The 27,285-nt window shown below is 47.2% G+C and overlaps 1 protein-coding gene across 3 annotated transcripts in view; it reads right to left on the bottom strand.

The window, feature by feature from the left end:
* Positions 1-2,242: 2,242 nt before the first annotated feature.
* LOC114059066 overlaps positions 2,243-27,285 on the bottom strand; it is a 57,744-nt gene continuing 32,701 nt past the window's right edge. The window contains exons 4-5 of one of the 3 annotated variants that reach the window (XM_027887072.1): positions 18,906-18,959; positions 2,243-4,716 (exon numbers count right to left, since the gene is read on the bottom strand). In XM_027887072.1, the coding sequence (XP_027742873.1) occupies positions 4,588-4,716; positions 18,906-18,959 (183 nt within the window). In that variant the 3' untranslated portion in view covers positions 2,243-4,587. The remainder of the gene's footprint in view (positions 4,717-18,905; positions 18,960-27,285) is intronic. The other 2 variants (XM_027887073.1, XM_027887074.1) reach the window with 2 other exon arrangements.

Below are 27,285 nucleotides of genomic sequence, written 5' to 3'. Positions count from 1 at the left end.
GAAAAGGAGTGGTGGGTGTGCTTTCCAGAGGTGCACAGAGGTGATGAGTGTGTCACCTATGGGCTTCGCATGGAGCCCTGTCAAAGACAGACCCAGGCAAGCACAGGGCATCTGCTTGTGGGTGAGTGTAAGAGGGCAGAGATTTCTGCATAAATGAAACATACAGAGCTAAATATATATATATATGTGTGTGTTCATGCATGTACACAGGTATGTGCAAGAAAATATTTGGACAACATAAGAAGAGATAACTCTGTGTGCTGGCTCACTGAATCTCGTGGTACACAAACAACAACCCGCTTTGCCAGTGCTGTAAGCTTGGTTCATCTCTGTTATTTTTATAAGGCCATAGCATTAATCTAATTAATTTACTTTAACTGGAGAACAGTATTAGCCTAAATGGCCCCACTTAAATCACAGAGCAGCCGTAGCCAAGCTCTTCAAAGAGCTGCCTGTCCCCATTCACCCTCCTGCAGATGGTTAACACAGCTGAGCCTGGGCTGCACCTTGGCACAAGGGCCCTGCTCTCCTCGCAGGGTTTGTTATTTGCTCTGAAGGGAAACACCTGCACATCTCCAAGCAAGATGGCTCAGAGCAGAGAGATCTCAGCTTAGAAGTTAAGGGCTCCCCCACCAAGCCACAGCCCAAACCTGGTGGAAGGACTAACAGTAGAGCCAGGAGTTGCAGCAAAGCAGAGGTCCTGAGGGACCTACGCCAAGCTGACCATGCTCACAAAATGCTTTGCTCACATTCCAGCCACTGCCCCTGCCTGCTCCAGCAGAGGAGGGAATGTTTGCACAAGGTGGTTTGGAAGCCACAGAGGTGAACAGGCCCTCACTGGTGTATGCCAGGGGCAGCAACAGGGCACAGCAAGGAGTAACATTCCGAAGACCACAGCTCAGCTCTCATTTCCCTGGTTTCTGCTGATAGCTCCTGCAGTGGGCTTTGGGAAACTGTTCCCCCATGCCAGGGTCTGGCATCCAAAGAAGGCCAACATCCTTGCTCTCCTTTGTCAGTAACACTGGTATCTACAGATGAAAAGCAGGACCTTGTAAGACCTTCATGAACACCACTTACCTGCTTTCTTTGAGCTTCAGAGTTGTTGCCATATCAAGGCTTATCTTCATGTTTTACCACAAAAACTGCCCTGTTTGGTCGTTAACCTGGAGGCCCAGCTTGCAGGGAGAGATGATGGGTGGGCACGATTGAACTAAACCCAAACACATGCCAGGGACCCGGACAACAGCCACCACCATGGTTTTGAACGGCATCTGGGGCCCCAAAGGTGGGTGCACTGAGCAATCGGGTTGTGCTGGAAGAAACACCACAGAGAAAGGCAATTCTGTACAGAAGGTACAATAGTGAAGAGCTTGAGGGAGCCAGCAAGTCCACCTTACAACCCTTGCAAAATCGGCCAAGGCCAATTAACAACAAGCTGCAGCTGACAGAGAGGGGAGGATTTCATGATAAGAGAGATGGCAGGAAGCCTAGAGGAGATCAGAGCTTGGAGGGAAGAGTGGAAAAGGCCTCCTGGGAATGAGCCTAAGTAGGACTGCTAAGGGAATTTATGCTAATATCTCTCAGGAGGCCTTGGAAAAGGGAACATAGGTAATAGCCTTGTGAGATGTTGGTGAAGATAAAGACTTAGGAGTACAGGGGAGAGACAAGAACTAGCTTAAGTAGATAGCAAGGGGTGGGGAATGCACATTATAAGTATCCTAGATGAAGTTTTTAGAGCAAGATCCAGAAGAAGGGGTGAACTATAGTTCAATTATAGAGTAGCACAAGTGCTCTATATGTAAACGAAAGGGCTGCTGAGAATCTTGGGGTAGAGACGTAAGCCTTCCTGAAGACAAAACTACAAGCCAAAGACCAGTCGGTTACCCAAACCCCCTTCTGTTCTGTGGGGATGGAGACCTCCAGTCAGGTTACATTTTACCCCCAAGCAACAGGCAAGTCACTCAAAAGCCAAAGCACTTTCTTGGTGAGGGAAGCGCCAGTGAGGGACAATATACCATACACAGGGAGCAGCTGCACACAGAGCTCCTCTTACATGCAAAGAACCTTGGCACTCATTTTAGAAAAACTCTTCCTCTTCAAAGCCATTCTCTTGCAGACATGGCCTCCTTGCACTGGGGAGCGCTTGGGACTGGCTGCACTGTGTCACAGCATACTCTGTTCCACCCCCTCCTCCACCTCTATCCACAAATACACAGAAATGGCAAACACATGAGACCCAGCAGAGGTGTGAATATAGCAGCTGTCACACTTTATTCCATTGTTTTGTGGTTTGTTTTTTTTTTTAATTATTATTATTTTTCCTTCTGCTTGAAAAAGAAGAGATAGAGAAAAGTTACAAAAGTACTGAAAGGCAACAATATTGGCAGGACTTCCCTGTTTCCCGCTCCCACCCGGGGAAAGGCAGCCTGCCACACCTGTGGGCTGGCAGAAACGCACCTCTGGGCCCCTGCACCTCGGCAGCTCTCGCTAAGCAAAGCCTGGGGCTGCAGGGCCATGCAGGGGCTGCTGCCCCAGCCATCTGCATGGATAACGTACCTCTTCAGACAGGTACCAGGCTACGGCTGTCCCAGCTCCTGAGTGCAGGAATTTGGTCCAAAGGGGCAAAGCTTCCTGTCCTGCACCGGTCAGCTTGATCTGGCAGCAGTTAAAAAGCTGAGCTGTGCCATCAAAACAAGATAAGCAGAGTTTCTACAGGGCAGGAGGAATCAGCAGAGGAATCAGCCTCTCTTGGAAAAAGGGACTTGCAGGGAACCACAATGCTCTGCCAGAGGTTCCTCACTAGTAAACGCAAGCAACCTCTTGGAGGTGGTGCTGGTGCAGGGGTGGCCCAGCTATAACAGTCTGGAGCCAAGAAGCAGGCTGAGCTGGGGCAGCATCAGGACTGACATCCCCTCACCACTTTGCCCAGCTGCTCTGCCTGCCTGAGTGAGAGGTGGTTAGGTAGATAGGAGGGTGGGGTGGGGGATTCAGGTCCCCAAATCTACAGCCTTTGGGTTTTCCCAAGGATCTCAGTGAAGGGCCCAGACAGTACCAGCGAAAGCTGGTTCACTGTGTGGCCTCCTACTGGCAGCTGGACTGACCAGTGGTCTCATCCTAAGAGCAGCATCAAAGACCTCCACACTGGAGCAGATTTAAAAACAAAAATTATTTTGTATTATTCACAGTTGCTTCTCTTGATCCAGACAAGTAGTAAACTGCTTGCTCCCCCTTCTACTCAGACACAGGTTCATGGTGGGGAATGCCTGGACAAAGAGGTTACTCTCTCCACCGGGTACAGGAAAGGGAAACACCTTGTACCTCTGCCTCAACAGGACAGGCAAGAGTTTGTTCCATTAACTCTTGCCTTGTGGCACAAAACACGTGTGTGCCTCAAGACAGATCCCAGTCAAACACCAGTGGTAGCAAGGCCTGGCACGGTCCTAACTGCATCAGAACTGTCCATGGAGAAACTACACACAGCTTCACCCAGACTCCCCTCCTGTTTCTTCCACCAGCAGACGGCCACAAAACAAACCTCTTTTTCCCACTCCTTGCTACATCTGGGAATACTAGTTCCACTAATACCAGAAGAATCCATATGATTTTAAATAGCTAGTAGGAACAATAGGAGTGGAAAGCTTGCTGGAGACATTAAACTGGGTTGAGTTTGATGGTATCAGTTACCTTCAGAAACATGTTAGGGCAGCAGGGTATTGGGACAATGCTATGGAGAAGTGCTGCGTAACCCAAAACACAGACAGCCTCAGCAGAGAGAAGACCCAAGAGCACACAGTCACCCCAAAGTTACTCTCTCATGCTGAGAGGACTGAGGGTGGGCACTGTGTTTTCCTGGATGGCTGAACTCAGACCTCTTATTCTAGAATTTTATTCTAACCCCTGATCTACCAGTGGGAGGCTCCTGCCTCCCATTCCAATCCCTTTTTTGACAATATCACTGAATTACAGCAGACCACCTGGAATGCAGTTAAATGTGCCTATTACCTCTCCACACATTTCCCTGTCCTATGATTTTCCACTTAAGAGAGCTTGATGTGAATGTAATAATAATCAGATCAGAGAGAGATCTTCTTGTTTTGCAAGCAGCCCTGTGTAGCCTCTTTCTCCACCCCTGAGCTCACTTCCGAGTAGGAGAAGCGTCAGGTCTATAGCAAAGCACTGGAGATCGAGTATCTTTGGAAAACTGACTGGACTTGGTTTCACACTTTGATTACTCATCCCTGTGGCCATGCAGGACATATTAAGCCCTTAACCCCTCATGGATATCTTCAATTACTACCATTCTCATATTTAACACTGCCTTGGTGGCTCTCCTTACAGTTTGTGGATCTGACTGGTTTGTTCTGCCTTGAAGGACAAAACTTACTCCCTTTGCCACTGTTCTCATGTGGCAATGGTAAGAAAACAGGTGCTGATGCAAAGCTTCCTCCTGCCAGAGCGGGTGCATTGCAAAGATGCGTCATTGGCCCTTTCTTCTCCCACCCCTCCCCTTGGGTGCCACCACCTCCCCTTCTCCCTGCCAGGCAGGAGGTTGGTTTATAGTTCCTGAGGTTTTCTGGAGAAACTCCTTCAGTAGGCACATGACGGTTCTTCCACTGGAGCTATTGGGCTCAGCGGCTTCAAGGTGCTGAGGGAGCGGAAGGCAAAGGTGGATGGATCATACATAAAATGGGGTGGCGGGCAGCCTCCATTGATGCTCTGCAGGGGAATAAAAAGAGGGATGAAGTCAGTGCTCATATAAGCTGCAAACAGTGAAGTTCTTGCCTCCAGTGCTTTGTCATACCCCTCGCTGGTACAATTACACCTCCCTGAATGGGTGGTCATGCTAGTACTTGCAGCAAAGGGCACTAACATAAGCAGTGCTCACATCCTACCCTTCAACAAAGAGGCATGCGTGCCTCCCTCCTCCAGGACTGAGGTCCCTAGGATTCACATGACTAGGAACCACTGCACTTGTAGCCACTGAATGAAACAGGTTAGCCATGATGCATTTAGAGACCCAGAGTCAGAACGCTACCAAAGGTATCACATGGAAAAGCTAAATTCAGATTCACTTAGTGTTGAAGTAGGATCTATTACAATTTTGGAGCACAGAGACAAATCAAGTCATTTCTGAAGACTCATTCTTCAGGCCCATTTTATGACGACTCTCCAGTAAAGATTTACAGGTGAGCCTTTCTTAATCTCAACTCCCAGACACACTAAAACTCTCAAGGGTTTTGGTTCCAGACTCCACAGCTTAATGAGGAATGGCTGAGAGATGCCTGGAGGAAAGGATCCCACCTGAAGTCCTTACAGCCTGGTTTGTACCATGGCCACTAAAAACCAATCTCTCCTCTTTTGCTCCCATGGTCTCAGAGCATGGTCAAAGCGATTTCAGAGTAAGGAGGCCAGAAATACCCATGCACTCCCTGCACTGTGTGACAGGACAGAAATGCTGTTCCCCACTAGGTTTTGCAGTGCCCCATGGATCCCAGAGGAATTACGGTGCTGAAGAAGTGATTTCTGCCTGTGAAGAGTTTTCTTTTTATTTTTCAGGAACTTTGTTTTTTTTTCTTTCCTTCTGCAAGCAGAAGCACTAGAGGGGCAGCTACTTCACAGACACTTTTTGGTCAGGAGAGGAGGTCTCACTGCTCTATGAGCCGGTAGAATATTTACTCATGATGCTGCAAAGTTCATTCCCCAGGAATAGGCATGAGCTACTGAGTTACATAGGCTGGGAAATTCATGCAAATGTCTCCTACTGTCATCTCACTTCCATCACTGTTGAGAAGGGCTTTACCATTGTTTTCACGGAAGTTAGGAAAAAAATAATGAGAAATGCATTAGAACAAACACAAACACTACAGGCTGGGCAGACAAGTGATTGAGAGCAGCCCTGCTGAGAAGGACTTGGGGGTGATGGTTGATGAAAAACTCAACATGAGCTGGCAACATGTGCTCACAGCCCAGAAGCCAACCGTGTCCTGGGCTGCACCAAAAGGAACCTGCCCAGCAGGTCGAAGGAGGTGATTCTCCCCCTCTGCTCTGCTCTGGTGAGACCCCACATGGTGTACTGCATCCAGGTCTGCTGCCCCAAATATAAGAAGGACATGGAACTGTTGGAGCAAGTCCAGAAGAAGGCCATAAAGTTCATAGGACGACTGGAGCACCTTCCCTACAAAGATGGGCTGAGAAAGTTGGAGGTGTTCAGCCTGGAGAAGAGAAGGTTGCGTGGAAACCTCACAGCAGACTTCCAGTATCTGAAGGCAGCCTCCAGAGAGGGACTCTTTGTCAGGAACTGTAGTGACAGGACAAGGAATAATGGGTACAAATTGAAAGAGGGGAAATTTAGGCTGGATATTAGGAAGAGGTTATTTACTGTGAGGGTGATAAGGTAGTGGAACAGGCTGCCCAGGGAGGTTGTGGATGCCCCAACCCTGTCAGTGTTCAAGGCCAGGGCAGATAAGGCCTTGAGAAACCTCCCTCTAGTGGGAGGTGTCCCTGCCCATGGCAGGCAGGGTTGGGACTAGGTTACCTTTAAGGTCCCTTCCAACCCTTAACATTCTATGTGATTTGGACTGGGCTCTGGTGTTAACGTGACTGCCTGTTGCCTTTCCTAACTAGAACCCTGGTTTCCTTTGCTCAGCCTGCGCTATGACTGTTCCTCAAAGAATTAGGCTTTCTAGGAACAGTTACAAACTTTACTGTCTCATCTAAGATGGAGGTTCATTCTGGCACTTCGAGATCAGGTCTATCAGACAGCTGCAACCACATAACAGCATAGAAAGGTGATGTTTTGATGCCCCACCTCTACCCTGACTGTATTTTAACTTGTCATCACAGGACAAGCACACACAAATTTTCCCCAAAAGCTGTTCACATGGTTGGTCTCACCCAAACAGTCACAGCAAATCAGAGTGAGCTAGGGAAGTGTCCAAAAGCCAGGCCCCGGATGCTGCAGTAACTGCAGCAGGATCTGGAAGCCTCTGCCTCCAGGCTCTTGGTCACAGTTCAGCCTCACGGGGCAGCCTTCATGTCAAAAAGGACATCTTTAAAAGCCAGTGTGGGCAGCATGTTCCTGCCTAGTTGGTATCTCCTCTGCAAATTAAGATAGGCACTTGAAAATGGAAAATGCCAACATGGTGCTTGGCATCAGTTGTGCCTGGAGTTTCAGCCAGCAAATCATGCCCTGCTACATTCCCCTGACACCTTGGCCAGCAGCATAAGAAACAAGAGAGGCAGATTTAAGGGCCTTTACTCAATAGCCACCTGCTGTGGGGTTATATATGGTGTGTGCTCTGGCAGGCCTCAGAGCTGGAGGGTAACATAGCAACCCCTATTCAAAGCTAAGGGGCAGAATAAATCAGCACATTTGTCCTTCTCCAGAGCAGAGAAGGTCCCCTGCCAGTGCCAAGAGGGAATGGGAACAAAGAACCTGGCAGTCCCCTCCATTTTGAAATGCCAGACAGGATTAGGGAAGGCAGCTGAATCAGTTCATTTCTGGCAGACGGCAAATGAAGAGGCTGGGGAAAGATGGGTCCGAAGGACAGACGAAAGTCATCTACAAAATTCACCAGGCTTTGGGTGGGCAGGTGCTCTGCAGTTTCTCTCTGGGCCTCCTTCTGAGGCCAATGTGTGGGGCAGAAAGCCTTTCCAGGGCACTGTGAGGAAGACAGGCACAGAGTAAGGGTTGAGGTGAAGGACAGGGATGTGAGAAGACACAGGAGAATGCCGAGATTCACAAGTGGCCATGCAGCTGCAAGTAAGACTCAAACTGCACCCAACCATGCCTCTATCGTGGCACCTCTCAAGCAGCCACAAGATGATGGCTGGCTTTCAACAGAATGAGAAGGGGCCAGTGCCCGACTGCAGGCAGTAACAGGAGAGGCAGTAATGCAACTGCTCCCATTCATGGCAACACCCTGACCAATCTGCACTCCTCTATAACCCTGAGCAGTACAGGACTGTCTTGCACCTACTCTATGCCTGACAAGGCAGTACCTCTGCTACGGACCTTGTTGGAGATAGGAAACCTCCAAATCTCTCGACTTCCCTCTTGAAGAGGAGCGTTTTTTGATGGGGGCTCATATCCTGCTCTCAGGATGGCCAGACCTGATCTGGCTTAGTCCAAGACACCATTTGGGATCACAGCATGTGGCGGTCTGGCTCTGATGAGTAGCACAAGGCAAAGCTCTATAGATGTATTTTCAGAAAGAAGATGGATAGAGCCGGCTGTCAGCGAGGGGAACACGTTCCTCCCATCCCATCGCTGGGCCAGCTGCCTCCCCATAGTCTGATCAAGTGTCCTAGCCAGCCTGCCCTTCCCCCTGGGCACCCAGCCCCATACTGTGATTCTTGGGACATTGCTTTGACTATGGAAGGATGTTAAGAGTAGTTGCTGCTGCAGCAAGTCCCCAGTGCCATAAACCTGCCTGACAGCCCCTGGTGAGCAACCCCAGGCCAGCTCCTGCAGAGGCTCCTCAGAGTGCAAACAATATGTGCTTGACATTAAAGGCTTGTGTGTTCACTCTAATGGCATTCGGGCAGCTGGGTAACGCGCACGAAACGGAGCCTAATATGGGCCCTGTGCTAATGGAAATCATTAACCAGAGCCTTCAGTTTGTTAAGCAATGTATTTACACAGCTGGGGAATGGCCCGAGTCAGAACCACTTGGCTGCCGACAGGAGGGCACACGCTCTGTCACACACACATGCTCACTTGCACACACTCACCTGCTCTCACACGCCTCAGGTTCTCCCCACAGTACACAGGCGCTCCCTGGTCACTTCTTCACATCCCTCTGGGTACACACAGACCTCCTCCCAACTTGGAAATCACAAGGTGAGCTGTCCCACTCATACAAATCTTATCTGCTCATATGGTAACTTAAGACAAGCAGGCAGAAACTTCATAGCATCCAGGGGACGGTCATCACTTGTTTGGACAAGTCCTCAGAACACAAGGTAGTTCCAGTACCTGCAAATACCCGTGATGGCTCATTGCACGCCTTATTTGAGTTAGATGAGCTCCTAAGGGAGATAAGCTCATCTTACACACATTTCAAGCAGCTATGGGCAGAACACCTTGGTCAAGGACACATCTTCACCTATGTATGTGTGCTTACATGTACACTCTTGCAAATCTGTATTGTCATCACCTTTAAATACAGGTGGCAAATGAGCAACCAGGTTTGAAGCACATCTGAAGCACAATAAGGAAGACGCACACCTAAAGATAGTGACTGGATGGAGACGCCTCAAAGAAGACTAGTAAGATCAAAAACCACAGAAGAAACATAGAATTTTGATCCTCTTATTCCATAAATCCACCTGTAACATAACTATACATTTCAGCAAGGAAAAAGTACATAGGAAAAAGATAAACACGAAAACATGAATCTACTACTATGAACCCACACTCCTCCTAGAAACAAGTCCTTTACCTCTATGAAATCTGGGAAAATATCTCAAACGCAGATTATAACATAATTTGGGCCCCTGATTCCAAAGAACGGTGGTTCTTCTCTCCGGACAAAGCAAAAGCAAGCACAGCGCCAAGTGTGCTTTCAGCTGTGAGAATGACAGTCCCCAGAGAAGGGGGGAAATGCATTTACCCAACACAACGTCTTCGAAGGGAGTGGTGTGCTAGGGGTGAAAATTAAGCCCTGCTTAAAACTACTTGGTCTTCTTTCATAAGAGCTCTAGTATCCTGGCGAGATTCAAAATCAGATCAACTTGTGCACTCTGCCAACCCATTCCTACTCAAGGCCAATCCAGCACAGCAGTCCCTTCTTTCCTACTCTTGGGCCCCAGTGGTTGGGAAATGCTGCTGAGCTCTGTTTAAAGGATGCTGCCTTCCAGTGGTGGGTGAATGATCCCTTTGCAGTCTGTAGACTCACTTATTAGAAGTCCTTTGGGATGAAAGGCACCATGTAATTGCAAGCTGTAAAGGCGCATCCGATTCCCACCACCACCCTGTGTGGAAAGGAATAAATCCCCAGAACAGCCTTGGCAAAGACAGATCCCTGCCTGAGATGCTGCCTCTCTGTGAGACAGTTGCCTTGGTCAGGAATGGACAGAGCCAGAGGTAGCACCAATATCCAGGCAGGGCACAGAGAGAGTAAAGGCTGTCAGACTCCACGGTGAAACATTTACAGGTACAGTGCTTTTAGTTCCACTTTGTCCTCCTTCCCCTCACCCCTGCCAGGTGGTTAGAAAATAAACTCCTCCACACTTCACCTTCAATGTGTGAAACCATCAGCTGTGAGCAAGGGAAGGGCACCCACACACCTGCTCCTAGCTACAGCTGTAATTCCAAACATGGTTCTGACCAGGCCACTTCCTATGCTCTGCCTCGGTTTCTCCAGTGCATAATACACACACATCCTGGCTTCTGCAGGAATACAGTAATTTTCTTCCTACGAGTTGGTGTATCCTGTGCTTTAGATTCAGGATGAGAATAATGGTGACAGCAACAACTAAAAGCATCAGTATGTTAAGCAGTGTTTATACTAAGTCAAGGACTTCTCAGCTCTTCATGCCCTAACAGTGAAAAGGCTGGAGGCACGTGAGAAGCTGGGAAGGGAAACAGCCAGGACAGCTGACCCAAACTGGACAAAGGGCTATTCCATACCATATGATGGCATGAACTGGTGTTTTGTCTTCCCAAGTCACTGTTACACATGATGGAGCCCTGCTTCTCTGGAGATGGCTGAACACCTGCCTGCTGATGGGGAGTAGTGAATGAATTCCTTGTTTTGCTTTGCTTTTGTGTACAGTTTTTGCTTTCTCTATTAAACTGTCTTTATCTCAACTCACAAGCTATCTCACTTTAGGCCTTCTAATTCTCTCCCCCATCCCAAGGGGGTAGCAAGTGAGCAGCTTCATAGTGCTTGGTTACCAGCTGGGGTTAAGCCACGACAGTACACCACTGTCAGGCAGCTGGGACAGACTAATTAACATCTAGGTGTTTTGACCTTCTGACAAGGGCTGATTTCCTTTCAATTACAGTCTTGCTTCAGGCAATTTTCAAGAAATAGTCCCTGGCAAACAGGACCAGCTCCTCCAGTGGAGCAACAATTCACATTTAACTGCTTCTTCACTAACTCCAATAGGGCCTCTGACAATTTATTCTAGTCACAGACCTGGCGTCACTAGTCACTAGTCACAGCTCTAGACACAGCTCAAAGAGTAACTTGTCAAAGGCAAACCCCTTTCTCCTGAAAGTCACTCCTTCACCCTCAGGTTCATATGGAATTTTATTTCAGGGAATAATTAAAAGACAGACCATGACAGAACTTCATTTTAAGACTACTCTTTTCCCTTCTCTTCCAAGAAAAGAAAAGGTAATTTTCAAATGCTGTTCTGACAAGGAACCCAAAACTTTACAGTTAGCACTGTTTTCTTATACTTTCGAATACCCTCCCCTAAAAGACTGAAAGACTTGCCTTACACCACCAACATAAGGCTGCCTAACACCTACTTCCTTCTACACCACCACACTGCAAAGAGCAGTTCAACAGTTCACAAATACATCACTGTTCCTCTAAGAAAGCTTTAAAACATTTTTAAAAATCAAACATTTGCAAATGTGTGTGCAGGGTTGTCAGATGGCAACTACCAGACTTAGAGAGGTGCCACCAGACAGACAACACTGAACCTTTTTGGAACGTATTTCAAAGGGCCTACCAGATGCTTGGCTGGTCACTTGCCCAAAAGCAGAAACAGGCCAGTTTCATCTATGGGTCCTTGCTGGCACCAGTGTGATAAACCTTTCTTCTCCTCTCTCTCACACGTCTTTAGATACCTTTTTGAGAAAGCTGACTGCAAGCTTTGATTTTGCCTGCCTGACAACCTGAAGGAAACAGGCTGCACAAATAAAAGGGACAGATGGGTCCTTCAGAGAGGGGCAGGCTGTTGGTGCTCCCTGGCCAAGTTGGGGAACTTAAAGCTCCAGGGTCCCACTGAAGATCATGCTCTGAAGGCAGCACAGATCTCTTAGGAACAAGTGAATGAACCCACATTTACCTACTAGTGAGCAGTGTCTTGCTCCCACTTTTTCTCCTTCTGTTGAGAAATGGCCTGTGCTTCCTGCGTGCCTGCAGCAGCTCCTGCCCATACCACAGGTTCTGTGTGTGCCTGATCAGGAGGAGAGGCAGGCACAAAAGCAGCTCCAAACAAACACAGGTAAGGCATGATCCGGCCCTAAATCTCTCAACTGCATCTGCACCGGAACCCTTAGCAGTTTTGGTCTGCACTCAAGTGATACTACCTTGCCCTCTCCTTCCTCCCCACCTTCCCCTTTCCAACCCTTGCTCTGTAGCAGGAACATCCTTCCTTCAGACAGATGGCAGTCAGCTGCCTCACAGTCCTTCTCCCTTGGGGCCAGGAACCCCAGGTACCACGCTTCTCCCAGAGCCTGCACGTGGTGTCTTCTTGGGCGTGTGCACCTTACAGGTTGCATAAGGCCAGGGTAAGCAGATTCCCTCCAGCAAGGCAGGCTGGCATAGAACAGCACGCCTCTTCCAACTTAAAGGGTACCCAAATTAAAACTGCAAAGTGAGTATTAATTAGCCTGGCATGAGCAGGCTGCGAACACATGCTGACATAGTGTGCTTGCCTCTGGACAAACCGCCTCAGCTGTGGAAGCTGAACGCAGGAAGTGGGTGTATTATGGGAGAGGTGTGTGGGAAAAGAGGATTACAGCTCTGGGGACTGGGAGAGGCAACGGGTGCCAGGTTCCCACAGCCACGTGAACAGAAGGGAGCAGGGAGCAACTGCAGCAGGCCTGGATGCAGTGGTAAAAGAACTGCCTAATCTGTCATCTTGGTTTTGAAGCTCTGACGGAAGACAGTGGCTCTCGGTGACCCTGTGTCATCCCCTACATCTCTCTCTCTGCTCAGGTGTGTCACACTCAGGTGTGACTCAAAAGGCATTAAAAATCTGACCGCTTCTCTGTGAAATATGCCTTGCCACTTTCCAGCCCCTTGAACTATGGTGCCACTAGCCATAGCCACCACTGACACACAGGGCTGTGCCAGAAGCAGCCTTTGCCATGAAATCCAGCAAAATCAACGCTAAATAATGTCTGGAGTCAAATCTTTGGAATAGTCTTTAACAGACGGAGGCATTTTCCCCTTGACTACACTGGATCCTTCCCCACACTGAGGAAACTCTGGACAGAGTCTTTTGTCAGGAATTATTCAGAACAAGGGCTGGCCTTCTCCAGGACAACTATCACTGCAGAGACCTTCAGCAAGCAGCTCACTGGCTGGGTTGGGAGGAGCATTGGATAAGCAAAGTGATATTCGTGCTTTTGCTTGGTAGAGGACCTTCTCCGTTTTGCTCAGCAGCAGTGTACCTATCACTGGAGACAAGTGTCCACCCAGGGAACTAGAATGCCAGAAATCTCTGTAAGGGGCTTCTGCCCAGCAAGTAATCCAAGGATGTGAATGGCCAAGGAGGTGAGTCTCTCTTGTTGATTCTAAAGGGCAGGTTCAGGTTTAAGCACTCAGTGTCACACTAAAAACAGACAGGAGCATTTGACAAACCCTGCAGCTTGGGATTTCTGCTGCCTGAGATGTCAGAGCTGTTTATATTCATAGTATGGTATGGTACGACTAAGGACACAGCTCTAGGAACATGGCTTGAAGTTCTCCTCACCCTGCAACTCTTCCGGTGAGTGACACTTTCTGCTGATTTCTCAGTGTAACTCTGAAATTGCAATCATGGTATCTATCTGCCTCTGGTATGCATCCAGAGCTAAACGGGTAGGAACCTGTGATAGAAGGGGCAATATCTGTGTGTATGCATGTATATGTGTGTATATATATATATATGTGTGTATATATATATATATATATATATATGGATACACACACTCTCGTCTGATTTTTAGAAATCATTACTTCATGCTGGGCAGCCAGGACCACAGGTCTGCACCAATACTGCTCTGTCACCTCGTATGCCTTGCATTTGTGTATAGCTCAGGCATCTGCCTAGAAGGCTCAGGCCAGCATATCTCCTGCTTAGCTCCAAGCTGAAAAGGTCCCTTGTTTTAGGAGAAGAAAAGCCAGCATGTTTCTCAGTGGCCTTTTAGGATGCAGATGTAAGAGATAAGAGACAGGGAAGTCATTCAAGGGATCTGGCCCCTGTCCAAGCAGAGGGCGTTCTCAACATTGATAAGATCAAGGCAAGAGCACAAGAGGTTTATGTTCTGATTTAAAATTCTTATTTTTACATAGCAGAAAACATCTCTCTCATCAGCCAGGTTATCAGATTGGCCTTGAAATCCTTACTTCCTCTCTGCCAGCCCCAACAAGATCTCTTGAGATACCCAGAGGCTTACCAGTTGTGTCTTCTACCCACCTACTGCTGTTAAGATAAGCTCAGCTCCATTAATCCCATTCAGAGACTGCATGTAGGAGCTTATGAAGGAAGAACAAGAACAGGAATAAATGAAAGACTTGTAAGCCTCATCTTGAGAGGGCCTGGAGAACTGAAGACTTGTGGCATTACAGACACTCTGGAAGACAGGTCTAAGCACTCAGGGCTGACCAAGCCTGGTCCAGGGCAGAGGCGCACACAGTCATCCTCCTTCTAGTGCTAAGTGTCTCCGTGCAACACTCAACTCACCACACAAACACGCTCTGGATGCTTAAGTATCCCCACATACGTGTACCCCTCACCCACTCCCCGTGCCTTGCTTCCAGTTATAGACTGGCTGACACTTTGGGGCACCACTGACTGGGTCTGCACACACACATTGCCCACCTCACTGTGCAATACCTACTCCTCACCTTGCCCTGGTGTGTGTATGCTACACTTATCTATTATGTACAAATCCATACTTCATATACACACTGTCACCTCTAATTTATCTCTCCTCACCTGCCTGCAGGGGCTGATTCTCTGTTCCATTATCCTTTACCGAGTGGAACAGAAGGCAAGACTTTTTTTTTTTTTTAATATCATTTGCTTTTCACCTCTCACAGCTGCTATTATTCCTGAAAACAGAACTGAGCTGCTGCACATTAGAAAAGGTTATTGATTTCTCTGCCTTAATCTGTCTAGGTTCTTAGACTTGTCACATCACTGTCCCATTATCCTGCTTAAGAACCGCTGAGTGAGTGGAAAAGCTATAGCTGATCACCACCTGAGCTGGCCCACAGGAAACTTATTTACAGAAAATAACAGCAAGGTGACACCTTAGTGTTAAAACAGCAGCAAAACCCAATCCAGGTCACTGCTTAAGAAAGACTCCCAAGGACCACGAACATTTGCCAGGGCTGTGTTTCCATGCCAGAGGGCAAAGACACCGGCCCTCCATCTCACCTTCCCATGGGAGACTTCCAGTAGAAAAGGGAGGAAGAGCATAGCTGTGATGAGGCATAAGAGCACAGCATCTTTTGCATCCTGACATGCCAGCAAAGCCCCAAGATGCCAAGGGAACCAAAGTATCACCAGGAGGAGGGCATTTTTATAAGCACACAGGGTCTCACAACCACATGAGACACTGATCTCAGCAAGAACAGGATGCAAATGCTTCACTGTCATCATTGTCCTCACAGAAGCCTTTCTCTGTCAACAGCAGGAGAACTGCAGAGAGAAAGCAAGGATCGTTGCTCCAAACCCCTAGCATAGACCATTACATAACCTGCCTGCTCCTCAGATCAGTTCACTCACTCCATCTCCATCCAGCTGTACGCTGTCTGAACGTCACTGCCCACCACACTTCAGAAAGAGGCTCTTTACCTGTGTTGAAACAGGAGCACTTGTGCATTAGATAGATCTCCTCAGGGTTACAGTGACATAAGCAAACTGGTTCACATGGTGATGTTTCCTGCTCAGACAGTTGCCTGGTTCTTCCTGTAACAGCTCATCAGCCCTTTCACTAAGAGAGATCTGCCTTCATTTCTTCTACTGTCACCACAATGGCCAAGTTCCAACACTGAACCTGTGACACCAGACCCTCAGCAAGAGAAAGCCAAGCCTCTCACCTCGCTTCCTGCTATCACTCTTTGCGAAAGGCCACATTCACTAGGGCCTCAGAATAGCCCTTCCAAGTGAACTTATGTCCCTCGTGTGCTCTGACTCCATCACTGAATGGTGGGCCAGAGCCAGAAATCACAGAATGGCTGAGGTTGGCAGGCACCTCTAGAGATAGCTGAGTTCAACCCCCCTCCTCTGAGCAGGCTTACCAGGAGCTTGTTGCCCAAGAATGCATCCTGGCACACTTTACTATCTCCACGGACAGAGATTCCACAATTTCTCCGGGCAGCCTGAACATCCTGCATTTCAATTTGTGCCGGTTACCTCTTGTTCTGCTGCTGGGCAACACTGAGAAGGAATACTGTGCCAAACATGTCTTGCTGGCTGGATTAAGGTTACCCCTTTATATGATGAGAGAACAGCATTGTCCTCCAGAGGTACTGACCTCTCTCAGCTGCTTCCAGAGCTGAGGCACCTCAGCAAGGTATTCTGTCAGGGACCTGCTGCCTCTTCTCTCAGCTGGGTACAAAAAAGTGGGCATTCTCAATCACTCGAAAAATGGAAGCAAAAATGCACCTTTATCTAACAGCTCTGCCACCATAACAGAGCAGTAAGAGACTGTGAAGTGTCATATGCCATTGTCAGGGAAACCACAAGTGCCTCAGGTAGAGATGCAGTCTCCCGGTGGAGAGGGTGGCATTTTGTACCATCTATCAGAATAGTGTGCTCTCTGTTTCTCCTGCTTATTACAGTGCAAACTGACATGGGCTTAGGGAGCAAAGGGCTAATTGTCCTCTCAGATTCTCCAGGGACACAAGAGTAAGCCACAATAATGAGCTTAAAGTGTCAGAGGAAGCCACCCAACTGAGGCATCACTGAAACCTCGAGCACCACTGGAAATTTCTGGGTGTCCAGGGACACCCAGGAAAAAAGCAGCAAAAGCACATGAGGCAGGCATAAAGGAAGGTGATAAACAAGTTGAGTTAAAACATTAGAGCAGGACTAGACAGCCAGTAGGTCTGAAGGACAGGCACAGTCTGGGGAGAGCTTGTGGAACACAGGAGGACACAGGAAGACACTGAAAACAATTCAAACAGGAACACATGAGAGCATAACAGATCAGGATTAATGGTGCACTCAGAAGTACTGGGTCACTGTGATACTGCTGCTGTGGGGCTGCTGGAAGATAGGACTAAAGTGCCCTGGCAGAAAGTATATGAAGAGTCAGAGAAATACCACCCAGCTCTGCACAAGGCTTTAGCCAGTCCTACCTGCTCCTTCTCCCCTCAGACACTCCCAGAGCAGTGATGGGCAAGGGCACCCAACAGCATGCTTATAAACTGCAGTACTTCTGGGTACACAGAGGCATCAGCCCTATTTCCTGCCAAACAAGGTGTAAACCCTGAAGGATCCTGGTCTGTCATTCATACCTCTTGCAAGGTTACAAATCACTGCAGTGAAAGTAGCATCTTCATCACAAAGGATATTTGTTTTCTTCACCTTGACCTGTTTTGATCTGTGCATCGCAAACATGTGGAGGATCATATGGGGCTCAGTGGACTGAGGTACATCTGCTTTGGCTGCCATGTGCAAGGCCACACACACACAGAATCAGAGAATGGTTGGTGTTCAAAGGAACCTTAAAGATCATGTAGTTCCAACCGCCCTGCCAAGGAGAGGGATACCTTCCACAGAACCAGGTTGCTCAGAGCGATCATCTGACCTGGCCCACAACACTTCCAGGGATAGGGCATCCACACCTTCTCTGGGCAATCTGTTCCAGTGCCTCACCACCCTCACAGCAAAGAATTTCTTCCTAATATCTAAACTAAACCTACCCTCCTTCAGTTTAAAGCCATTCCCCCTTGTCCTATCACTCCATGCCCTCATAAAAAGTCCCTCTCCAGCTCTCTTGTAGCCCTTTTAGGTACTGGAAGGCTGCTATAAGATCTCCCCAGAGCCTTCTTTTCTCTGGGCTGAACAACCCCAACTCTCTCAGCCTGTTTTCATAGGAGAGGTACTCCAGCCCTCCAATCATCTTGGTAGTCCTCCTCTGGACTCATTTCAAAAGGTCCACGTATTTCTTGCATTGGGGGCTAAAAAGCTGGACGCAGCACTCTGGATGGGGTCTCACAAGAACAGAGCAGAGGGGGAGAATCACCTCCCTTGACCTGTTCATCATGCTGCTTTTTATCCAGCCCAGGGTACCTCTCCCACAGCACCATACAGCACTGACCAAAGACAAGACACCCACAAAGCAGGCAGGAGTTGGCTGAAGAGTCAGGTAATGGGCTGCTAAAGACAAAAGACTCAGAAGTACAGGCAACAAAAACAAAAAGGAGAAGATCTGAGCAAACCTACACCTGACAGAGGTGTGCTCTCAAGCACGAGATGCTCGGACACTGGAGTGTCATCCCAGCTACAAAGCCATCCAAGCAACGTAACTCTCATCTGCCATCACCCTGTCCCACATCCCATACAGTTCTGCAAACACCAGTGCACCATGCAGGTATACTTCCTTTTCCACAGCTATCTACCAAGTACCTCTCACCCCTACAAAACACCACTTGCACTTCAGATCAGCACTTGGTCAAGAAGGATCCAAATGACACCCTACAGGACAGCTATGCTGTATGAGTTCATAGCACGGGATGTAGGCTTTCACTCCAAGGAAGCTTTGAAACCCCAAGTCTCCAAAATGAAAAAGACAGTGCATTATTAGCCTTGTCAGCACCTAACCTAAATTTCAACTACATCCTGTACTCCAAACTAGCAATTTTTTTTATGCAGCTGTTGTTATCAAGCCACAGGAAATCTCCAGGAACCACCTTTTGGACCCTAATGTTCAACAAGTATCACCACATTTATACATATGCGGAAAGATACAGGAACTGCAGCAGAAAAGGGCAACTTACATGAATTTTAATTACTCTAGTCTTTGCTCCACAATTCTTCTTGAGCAGCATCTTCTGAAAGAGAAACAAAATCCAGGGATTAGTAGAAGTAGCATGAGGGAACATAAAGTGTGAGGTTGTAGGGAGTCTCTTTTCATCAACATTTAATTAAAACAAGATGGATGAATGGTTAGGTGAGGTATAAAAGACTGCAATTTAACTAAGGTGGCCATCAAGTAATCTGGCCATCTCCTAATCTGAGACTGTCTCAAGCAGCCTGCACAGAGTCCTTTGGCAGTGGTCAATATCCTCGGTTTTGAAAGAACATGCAAGAAATTTCACAGAGAAAGGGATGGAACAACTGCCTAAAAGGAAATTTCTTCCTAATTTCTGTCAATCAGTGGTTAGACTTTGCCCTGAAGCAGGTGAATTTATCTTCCTTTATGAAGAAAAAAAATAATCTCTTTCATGTAAATGTGGACGTTCCCATTCTTTAAGAGTTATTTTCATTATGGTTATTTATTTAGAATTTAAAAATCCAAGGTAAAAGCACCTGCCTGCAGTCTTAAATCCCTTTGCTATATATTGTAAGAGTCATTAAAGTTGTCTTAAGAACTGCACCACTTAGCAAACAGGATATATGTGAACCAGCAATTATTCTGTGTAACTAGAGAAATAAAAAGGTGAGTTTCAGTTCTGTCGCAGTTCTGAGACAGTGCTTTGAAATATGGTAAGTGAATAAAATTATTCTTTAAAAAAAAAAAAAAAAAGTCAAAAAACCCCTCCCAAGTGGAAAAACAATGCTTCAATAGAGAACAGTTTTTCCATTAGAAAAATACTTCCATTACAAATAGCAAGACCTTTTTATTTTCTCTTTTGGTTTGTTGTCTTCTTACTTTCTCCAGTACAAGACAAGATAAAAACAATACAGTAGAGTAAGCCTTGGAAACTCAAAAACCTTAAAAAATACAAAATACACCAAAGAAAACCTTAAAAAATTCAGAAGAAAAGCCACCATCCAAAACTGAAGACAGTGCTTGGGTGAAAGTATTTATTATTTTTCCAGCAGAAACTACTACTGGGAGGTGGTAAGAAGTCCCATTCTTCCACCACCATCTGCCACCCTACATCCCATAAGCACTTCATTGCAACCTCAGCCCACATAATTGCCCAAAACTTAGAGAAGGAGCTGGAGACCCATCCAGCATTTCTACACACATCAGCCTCTTGGATCTAAAATCCAGAACTCAGCACACTCACAGCCCACTTTGAAACTTTGACATGCACAGTTTGGGGCTCAAGAACAGTGTATCGCACTGTCCAAGCATGCAAGGGGAAGAAGGGAGGTGCTGCAAGGATTTTCAGCTTTTTCTCTTAATCCTTTAGCAGGTGAATCCTAATGCTGTCTCAATTACTCAAACAGCTCAACAGTTGCTGTGCCTGATAGCTCTGCCTCCGGGTCTGACCTGGCAGCACAGCACCAAGTTTTCTAACCTAATAGGACCTGACAGGTCTTTGCACAAAACAGGTAGAAGGAGATATCGGGAATGGCTGAGCTAAACTAACCTGAGCCTTGGCTGTCTGAGTAAACAAGTAATTCCCAGGGAATTCCTATAAAACATCGCCAGGCTCAGTTCCCAGCCGGGCTGCAAGGCAGCTACTGCATTTATTGTGAGGTCACTACCCTTCTTAAGGCCCCCACAACAACACAGTGAAAAAGACCGAGAAGCAAGGAGAATGTGGTAGGGCTGACAAACCCCAGGGTTTAGGGAAAGGAAAAGTGAGGAGTTGTGAGGTCTTGAAAAGTTTTGGCTTCTCCCTAAGGTTTTCCTCCAACTGCTGTGAAATGTTGGCTGGTGGGGATGAGAAGGACAGACTAGATAGCTCAAAGCCACGAGCCCACTGGTGGGATAAAACGTGTAAGATACAGTCAGGTTGAGCAATGAAAGGGAGAATCAGGACTCCTGATTCTGAGCCCCATTCTTCAGAGGAAGAACGCTGCTACAGCAGAACATACCCTGCTGCAACACATTTGACTACAAGGTGCATGACTTCGGGTGAGACCTTCAGCTTCTCTAAGCTGCTGTAAAGCTAGGCTTTAGAGTAGTAATTGGCTGAACTCCCAAGTATGAAGAGCGGCTGTGACATCAAATTCCTCAGTGCCTCAGTAGCACCACTGGATCCTCTGCTGAAAAGGGAAAAACAGAACCCTGTTGGCCAGGGAGCAAATACAAGACCTTCCAGTACAGTGAAATGCCTGGCACAGTCACACCCACACGTCCTGCAATGATTCCATCAGGGTGCAATAAAAGACATTATTTCCCAACTATAATTCAGCAGAGGCAGAAAGATATTTACCTATCCTGGCCTTCTATTAAAATGTATAGGGAAGACCAAAAGAGACAGAAATTACAGGATAATGACAAAGACTGACTGAGTAAACAAGTAATGAACTAGCCTGTAGGCAGATGGACAACCAGCCAGACTCTTCCAAGAGGAATTCAAGAGCTCAGCTGTATCACAAGTCCTACACTTCTGGTAGAAAACAGAAGTGCTCCTTTAGTGATGCTGTTGTGGTAAGTTTTAATTACATGAGGATCTTACCACTATTTGCACTACTGCTGCAGTTTGCAAAGGTTGCATTGTGCAGCAAGAGCAGGATGCCCTACATAACAATTTTTGTTTCCTCTTTGATCCTTATGTTCCTCTTGATGGACTTAGTAGTAAAATGAAAACAGGACATCCCCTCACCCACAGGCTGCTAAACTGGAGCATAAAGCTCAGCATTAGGAAACTCCCTGGAACTGCTGGGTTCCCCTATTTCCACTCAGGCTGAAAGAAAAGCAAGACCCCTTGTGCTGTACTCTTGCAGCTTCCAGGTCCAAGATGATAATAAGATACAAAACAGAGGGAAGGAGAGAAAGAGTAAGCTAGCCACATGATCCTGCAGCTGAGAATGAATACATAGAAGGCCAGTTATCAAATGTTATTCTATTTAATGAAATTGCTTCCACCTCACTTACAGCCACACACCTTCTGCGCCCAGCACAGTAAAGCCACACTTCACAAAAAGTAAGTCAAGCGCCTTTGAATGGTTTTCCGTCCCTCAGTTTTCCCTTTCCTTGCCAAACCTGAGGCAGACTTTTGGACAGGGAAGCTAAAATGCAGTGCTGCTTAGCAACAGCCAGGGACTTTCCACAGCAAGCCTCTCCTCATCCTCTCTCTGGAGACCTCCACGTCACAAGCCAGCCATGAGATGCAGCAACTCATTAACTCCTATTTACATAGATACAAGGCAGAGCTGAAATAACATTTATTTGGCTGCATGACTTGCAGTAGCCTAAAGCAGGGGAAATGGCCTATAAGAAAGGTGACATGTTCAGTTCAGTAACTCTGGGATCATTCCTAACTACAGACCAATGTGAAAGTGCAGTTTTATTTCCTCGAGTTATTTTCTGGGAGTTATGACAAAGAAAAGAGCAGAGATAAATCAAAGGTCATGGACAATATTAGTAGCAGAGCTGAGATTAAACCATAGGGTATGGTTTCTAAAACCCATACTTCCATTCCCTTTTCTGCAAGTGGAAGAAAAAGATGCAGCATCCCTATTTCAATTAAATAGTCTCTCCTGCTGGTATCCGACAGAAATGGTTTTTATACACACATTTCTGGTTTTAGAATAGTTTCATTTTCACTGCCTCCACAGGACAAAGCAACAACTCTTTTGTCCATTAGTGTTTTGGGATTTTTTTTTAATTGTTATTGTTTAATTTTATTATCTGGTCATAGTTTTAAACCTAAGGGCCTGTCCAGAGTTGGATGCAGTGTAACTGCTACTGTTTTTTTCAGATCAGTTTAGTCTATTTCATGAAAAAGAGCACAGGAACTGTCAGTTCAACACAACTCATCATTTAATGACACACTTCATCAAATACTACATGCTGGTATACCATCAGCTTGTTACAACTTAAGAATTTTGCAGGGATTTTCAATTGCTTAATGAGAGATTTCAAAGTGTAAAAAAAAAAAAAAAATTGTGCTGTAACTTGACTCAAAGATCAGACCTGCAGAAGAACATCAGGCAGGCCAGAAGTCTACCTTTCTTTCTTTCTTTCTTTCTTTCTTTGGTTTGCTGGGAACCTTCCACAGAAGGCCTGGTGCACTTTGGAGGTATGGACATGTCTTTCTGTTGTTGACATCTTAAAGCTTTTGACAGGATACAAAGTTTTAAGCAGTCCAAATTTTCAGAAAAAGCCTCAGATCCATAACCCTTGTTTTACTTCCATGCTGTTAACCCTACCAGCTGGTTTCCCAGTTGTTCAGAGTCTTCCAAGTACAAGAAGGCAGACCAAGCTTGAATGTCTAGCACAGAAAATAGAGAAACAGACCGATGATGTTGCTTGCTTTATTCCAAAGAAAAGAAAAAAAAAGAACTGAAAGAAGAAACATTACAGTGTGAGGAGAAATCAGCGCCACTCTCACTGCACATCGTAAGCTGGCTGGGGAAGCACAGCCCTGTGGCCCTTCTCTCCAGGGAAAGCATTTGAGAGCAAGGAGCCTGCCCGATCTCCTTTCCTCACAGCCTTCAGAGATGGGTTTGGGCCAGGAGGAACAGCTTTCCCCACCAAACAGAGCCTGTCCCCTACCCCACCACTGCTCAGGCGGGGGGGATTGTGCAGAGGGTTAAGGCACAGGGCAGGGGTGCAGCTGCAGCACAGTGGGCAGATGAGGTCAGGGTGCTACACAAAGCAGCCATTGTGCAGCACACTGCAGCTGCAGCTTCTGCTTCACCAAGTCCCACCTCTGCCCCACTGTGTGGCACTGACAGACAGCCCAGGGGGCACAGGGGCCCACAGCTGCGAGCCACTGGAGTGGGGAAATGCATCCAGGCAAATCAGCAGAAGCCTCATGCTACTAGTGGAGCAGAGGATTTCAGCAGGGCCCTTTAAACAGCACAGGCTCAACTAAAGGAAGAGGACTGGCTACCCCCAAAGGCAGTGTTTCCACAAGCTAGACATGAAATCCCAGCAAGGCCCCAGCCAGAGCTCAGTAGCAAGGCTGAAGCTTTCACTGCCTTCACCTTCCCATTTCAACAGCTTCAGCCATCTCCAGGCTTAAATATCACAGCCAAGTGCCCTCTGCTTTGGAGAAATCTTCCACCCAGGAGAGCAGTGCATGCTTGTGTGGCAGGATATGAAGCAGCAGGGCCACCGTGGCTCCTGTTCTTTTGCCAACACGGCGATGGGCACTCTGCAAGAGGAAAGCCAGGTCTGCCCTCCCAATCGATTTAGGAGGATAACAAGAAAAAAAAAAAAAAGGGAAAAAAGTTATTTTGTAGGTTGATTTTGAACTGCGTTTTTTAATTCCTTGGCTCTGACAAGGAATTGCTAGGACACTGGCATCACCTCTTAGCCCTGCAGTACAAAAACTGTACAGAAAAAGAGTAGGTCACAGGATCCTCCTTACTGCTTTTAAGCTGAAGCAACTCCAGCTGACACCACCCCCCATCCAGGCTCAGGCTCTCAGGCATACATGACTGAAATCAGCAGAGAAAACAGAGGGCCAGGCCTTCCCAGCAGCTACCTGAGTGTGCTCTGCATTTGCATCACCAGGCATGCACCCATTGTCTGGGGCCAGGGGTGCAAGGCTGCTATCCAGTGCATCCATGTGCCAGAGGCGGACACAAGCTCCCTTGCCCAGCCCCTGCAGCAGTACAGCACCCAGAAGGCTACAGTTCAGCCTTAAATTACGATTATCATCTGTCACAGCCTCCAGACTTCTCCATCAGAAGTTAACAGCCCCACAGCACTTTAAAATACAAGCCAATTCAAATGGTTTGACCAGTGGTCCCCTCCTACAAAAACAATCCCTGGCATCCAAACCCTGTAAGCTGCAATGATACTGTGGAACATCCTGAAAAGCCTCTGAACTCTTTAGAAAGTTATTTCTAGTTCACGTTCAGTTGAATTAGTCACTGTAGAGTGGCATCAGGCTGCTGGACCTGGTCAACACCTGCTATGGAAGAGAGTGAGCTAAAGTCCAGCCAGCAAGGTCTGCCACCTGGCAGAGCATCTGAATTCCCACTGCTCCCAAGGCCCAGAAAGCAGATAACATTATTCAAATTACAGGTTGCTTTTTGAAGTTCTGCCTCCACATCCTAGAGCCACAGTCAAGGCAAACACAGCTATCTACTCACACAGTTATGGTCTAGGCAAATAGACACTCTGCCTGTCTGTAGGTAACTCTGGTTTTCTACTGCCCCTCTGTCTTCTTTGTGGCATACAGTCTCCATATATGCTCTGGATCTGTACAGAAGCCCCATCCTCATGGGAACAGATAAAACAGGCCAGATTTGCCCTGGCACTTTTACCATTAGCCCTTTGATTTGAATTTCAGGATGGAGGAAGTGAACACTCTCTATGGAGCATCTCTGGCTCAGCAGCCGATTCCCCTGCTGGTCTGGCAGAGTCTGAGTCTGCTGATCCGCAGGGTACATCAGATGGTTCATCTATTCACTCCATGCCAATCCCAAATCCCTCACTGAGTTTTCTTTGAGGCCTGGAAAAAATGCAAAGCTCCATTTGTGCAGGAAACAGACCTGACCAAAAACTCCAGCACCTGTGGAGTAACAAAAATGCAAAGAACAGGCAGGATTCATTAATTCCCTATTGCTCATCTGCACATGCCAAAGTTACCAAAGTTCAAATGCTGCGCTTGCCCCTCCTGCTTGCTAGAGCCTGTGAAGGGAGGAGGGGTGCAAAGGGACAGGGAGGTCTAGTTTCACAGCTGGCAGGCAAGGCAGTAACTCCTGAGAGAAAGCTTACAAGGCTTTTATGTTAGGGCTGCCAATGTGACTGTTCCTTCCCCTCACTCCCGGCCTTGGCTCCAAAGCTGTCCACAGGGAATGTCCAGCCTAGTCTAACATATCATCTGATGTCTCTATAGTTTGTCTCACTTCTAACTGAAGTCTTGGCTCGGACATGAGGCCAAAGCCCTCCCTCCCCATGGACTTTTGCCATAGGCAGAGCTAGGGCAGAAGGCACGCTGCCTCCTGCAGCTTTATCCCATTCCCCTCAGCACTGCTGCTGCAGCACATGGGAGATGGCAGTGCTGGGGGCTTGAAACAAGCAGCCCCAGACTCTTCCACCATTTGCTGTTTAAATGTTGTCCCCACAAGCACCAAGAAGGGGTTAAGACATTAGCCCAAGTCAGGCAATAGAGTAAGAAGAGTTCCCTTTAAGGAGAGAGATACAGAGAGGGCTCTGAAAGTCACACAGCTGTATACCCTGGGAAAGAAGAAAAAAAAAATACTAAAATCAGTGGAAGGTAAAGACTCTTGTCAGCTGTGACATTACAGGGACACAAGAGGAAGAGAATCCTCAGATGGCTGCTCCAAACCCAGAGGACACAGGGGCAAGAGTGTGTGCCTTTACACCATCCTCAGTTAACTGAAAAAACTACAGGACATTCCGAATGCTCTGTGAAAGCCACAGGGCCTCGTGCACACCAGCCACAAAGCGAACAGCCAAGCACCTGGAACACCACGTTTCCAGAAGAGACTGCATGCTTGCACAGGTTTACCCCAGAGAAGGATGGGTGTACACGTAGAAGGTAAAAGGAAAAGAAAGCCAAAACAACCAGCTCAAAATGGCTTCAAGTCTAGGTTTTTAAGGCAATTTCTACATGGATGAGTGGACTGTAAGGAAACTGAAAATGCCAGAGGCAGGCTGACTGCATCAGCAGCTCTGGAAAGCCAAAACAAGCCTGTATCAAACAAACAAGCAAACATCCCAAACCATGGGACTTGCCTGGGCTCCACAGAGTCTGAACACAGGGCACAGAGTTGCTTCTCCTTCTCTTCCCAAGACACACACGTGTATATATCATGTCTGCACAGCCCTGCAGCATTTTTTAGCATCTTCTCTCTTCACATGACTATACCTATTTGTGAAATCTCATGTGTTCACGCGAGCACGTGAAAATAAACAAATACCGTATCAGAAATTACAGGGCAGAAGATAATTAACAAACCAGAGAGATCCTTTTTTTGTCTTCAAATAGACATCCATGAATGGGGAGTTGCAGAACACTTAATAAACACGGAGAAAAATGATGATGTAACCCAACTGTTCCCACATTCCCCACCCCACCACTTACTTGTACCCCTGCTCCCCTGCACCACTGAACCTCACTTACACGTTAGTGACAAGGGAACATGCTGAAGCAGCTAGCTAGCTAACAGGATAAAGGCCTCTTACTCCAGGGAGCTAATCCATTTAGGCAGAACATAACTAATGACTGCACTTGGAGAACACTCTCCCATGCCCACACACAGCAGTGCCTGCCCACACCTGCCTCATAGCACAACACTGCACAGCACACAGGGCCTCGGGTGCTATTT

Source organism: Empidonax traillii, unplaced genomic scaffold (genome assembly GCF_003031625.1).
Source record: "Empidonax traillii isolate 1590-97213 ecotype Southwest subspecies unplaced genomic scaffold, ASM303162v1 scaffold202:size1011777, whole genome shotgun sequence".
Lineage (NCBI taxonomy): Eukaryota > Metazoa > Chordata > Aves > Passeriformes > Tyrannidae > Empidonax > Empidonax traillii.
The sequence above is the reverse complement of the archived record's forward strand: the minus strand, read 5'-3'. Positions and strand labels throughout refer to the sequence as shown.